Genomic DNA, 2,797 nt, shown 5'->3' on the forward strand with positions numbered 1-2,797 from the left:
TCACCAGCAGCTCTTAACTTCATTTTTGTATTTTTTGAATGACAGATACCCTAGCCTGAATAGAGTATTCCGCTATTACCAACACCATTTTTTTGTTTGTTTTCGTTTGTTTAAATAGCAGCAAAAAGCTATTGCAGCATACATGTACATAACACTAAAAAGGTCTACCTCTCTCAAACAGAACCTGCTCAATAATAAAAAAATAAAATAAAAAATAAAACACAGCAAAATAAGATAAAAAATAAAATATACATATAAAAAATCTGATTCACTTTATAAGATATACTTTGTCTTCTTTTTTTTTTTCTTCTTTTTTTCTTTAACTTAATTTACAAAATACATGGTTCTTAAATACCCATACAAGCTGGAGACGTTGTAGGTCTATAAAGCAGTGATGACATTCACTATACTTCACTGCATGAATGAGATAAGACTGATGGATCGCTAAGGTTTTTTTTTTTTTTTTGCTACATTATCCACTTCTGAGGCCTTTGGTAAGTCATCTTCTATGGGGTGAGAGGAAGATACATTGGGAATCAGATATTTAAGTGCATGCTCCAGTTGAGAATTTCTTCACCACACCCACAACAACATGGCAGAGAGAGAGGAACTTGCACCAGCCTAATGAGATGTCTCTACTTACAACACTCCTGTGACGGAAAGTTAAGGTACCAAGCAGATGTTTTCAATTATATATATATATAGGTAGAAATCAAAGTGCAAAATTCAGGACAGTTACTCTCATAAGGTGGCTGGAACTAATATTTATAATACAAAAGAACATAAAAGACCAAATTCTTCTGTAGATCTTGAGGAGCCTAGATGGTACGCATCTCCCAGACCTTTGGTGAGCGGCGGGTGCAGTGTTTAGCTCCAACGGAAAGGGACGTGGGGAGGCCGGTCGCCTCCTTCTTTCACCAGTGGTTTGTGGAACTCCCTGCCAGCGCGAGAATGGATGCTGGCCCAGCAGTATTCACAATAATATTGCAGGCAGGTCACATTGGCACAGAAGAAGGGGGCAAACTTCCCACCGCAGCGCGTGCCTTGGCATTCATCACACATCTGATCATCCAGCACGTATGGCTTCACTTCCACCTAGAAAACAAAATTAAAATCATTTTGTAATTTTTTTTTCTCAATATTTTTATTCCTTGTGCTGAAGAGAAGATTACACGGGCAGCTGGACTTCATAGTTGCCAGCATCTCATCTTTAGATTTGTGTCTACTGGGGCAAACCCACAGCAACTTCACTTCTTAGTAATGCAATTCCATAAGCCAGTATCACCGCACCGTCACAGCACCCACCAGAGAGAACCGTGGGGGGAACACTGGCCGAGACTGTCTTGCTCCAACATCCATACTCACCTCCCATAAAAAAAAAGTCTGGCCGCACACCGTCTGGGCCTACAGCAGTTTAAGCCATAGGCGGGATGGGGGTAGGGGGCATGACTGTGTCCACTGTGCAGAACAGAGGCAGTGTTTCCTGTTACTTTGAAACTGTACAGATAATCTTGCACTCTGATGTCTTTATAAATATATTTGTAGGTGTTCTGTGTGAATATGAACATAAACTTAGTGAGGTTTTTATCAAATTGGACTGCAAAAATGTAAATACACTTCAAAGTGAAGATCAGTCCTAAAAGGTTTCTAAGAAAACCTTGTTCTGATGAAGGATGTCTATGGTGAAATGCGTCGACAATGAAAGTGTTATAATCGGTCTTTTGTTAGACGAATGATAACATTATGGTGTAAGGCCTATATGTATATAAAGTATTAAACATCCACAATGGTGTGTTTTTTTATTTTATTTGCTTGATATATATTTTACATTGTTTTTGTAATACGACTTTGTAATTTACACTCAAACACGGTTTGTATTCTCTATGTTATACACACAACCCCTTTATTGGTTTTTAGTTTTTTTTTTATGAGATTACTGGACAGGGGGGGCTGGCACATCTATGACATCTAAAGGCCACTCCATCCTACACCAATTTAATCATAAAAGGGGACACTGCGGTTCTGTTGATAAAATGAGCCTTAGATGACTAGTTATCAGCCAGTTGACGTTACAGCACTTGTGTGAGTTGGCTGGCCAAGAGGTGCTGCATATGTGGGGCTTTCATCTATATGGTGTATGTCGCTGCTCCTTTGCTCCTTACCCGTTTATCAATGTCATTGTGCTGTAGCTGAACAAAACGAGCACTGATTGCAGCGATGTAGCTCTGTTGGTTGGAAAACGCCACCCGGCCGGCTCCTTTCGGATATTTCAACTCCGGATCTGTATCTATGCCAGCGTAGCAGACTCCCCCATAGAGACGATCCATTATCATTGCCAATTCAACTGAAATATAGCAGAAAGACAATACAATTTAGAGGAACGTTAAACTATTTCAATTGCATGTTTAACATCATCCATTATTATCCATTAGTTAACCCCTAATTAACTCCTTCCTCCATTTCTTTTTCTTTATCTGCTTGTACACAAATGTATCTTTACTTAGTAGTAAAAAAGGAGTTAATAATAGTGGGCTCACTCCAGTCAATATAGGAAATCCGTTGAGTAATAAAACTTTAAAACAACACGTCAAGGACAAGGGAGGGACATTTATAAAATATAAGACGGAAGGGACGGCATTGGCGTTCCTTAACTACAAAGAATGTAACAAAAAATGCAAACTAGAAATCCGGGCAGCTAAAACTGAGTGCGAAAAGCATATCGCCGCAGATAGTAAAAAGAACCCCAAAACATTTTACCAATATATTAACAGTAAAAAGGTGAGAAAGGAGCAGATAG

The 2,797-nt window shown here is 39.0% G+C and overlaps 1 protein-coding gene across 8 annotated transcripts in view; it reads right to left on the minus strand.

Annotated features, from left to right (window-relative positions):
• Positions 1-269: 269 nt before the first annotated feature.
• Positions 270-2,797, minus strand: part of CPEB3 (cytoplasmic polyadenylation element binding protein 3) — an 87,799-nt gene continuing 85,271 nt past the window's right edge. For all 8 annotated transcript variants that reach the window (XM_018558705.1, XM_018558711.1, XM_018558710.1 and 5 more), the window contains 2 exons: positions 2,163-2,344; positions 270-1,095 (listed from right to left, as the gene is read on the minus strand). In XM_018558705.1, the coding sequence (XP_018414207.1) occupies positions 868-1,095; positions 2,163-2,344 (410 nt within the window). In that variant the 3' untranslated portion in view covers positions 270-867. The remainder of the gene's footprint in view (positions 1,096-2,162; positions 2,345-2,797) is intronic.

The sequence above is a fragment of the Nanorana parkeri genome, unplaced genomic scaffold (assembly GCF_000935625.1).
Source record: "Nanorana parkeri isolate BGI_ZX_2015 unplaced genomic scaffold, ASM93562v1 scaffold353, whole genome shotgun sequence".
NCBI lineage: Eukaryota > Metazoa > Chordata > Amphibia > Anura > Dicroglossidae > Nanorana > Nanorana parkeri.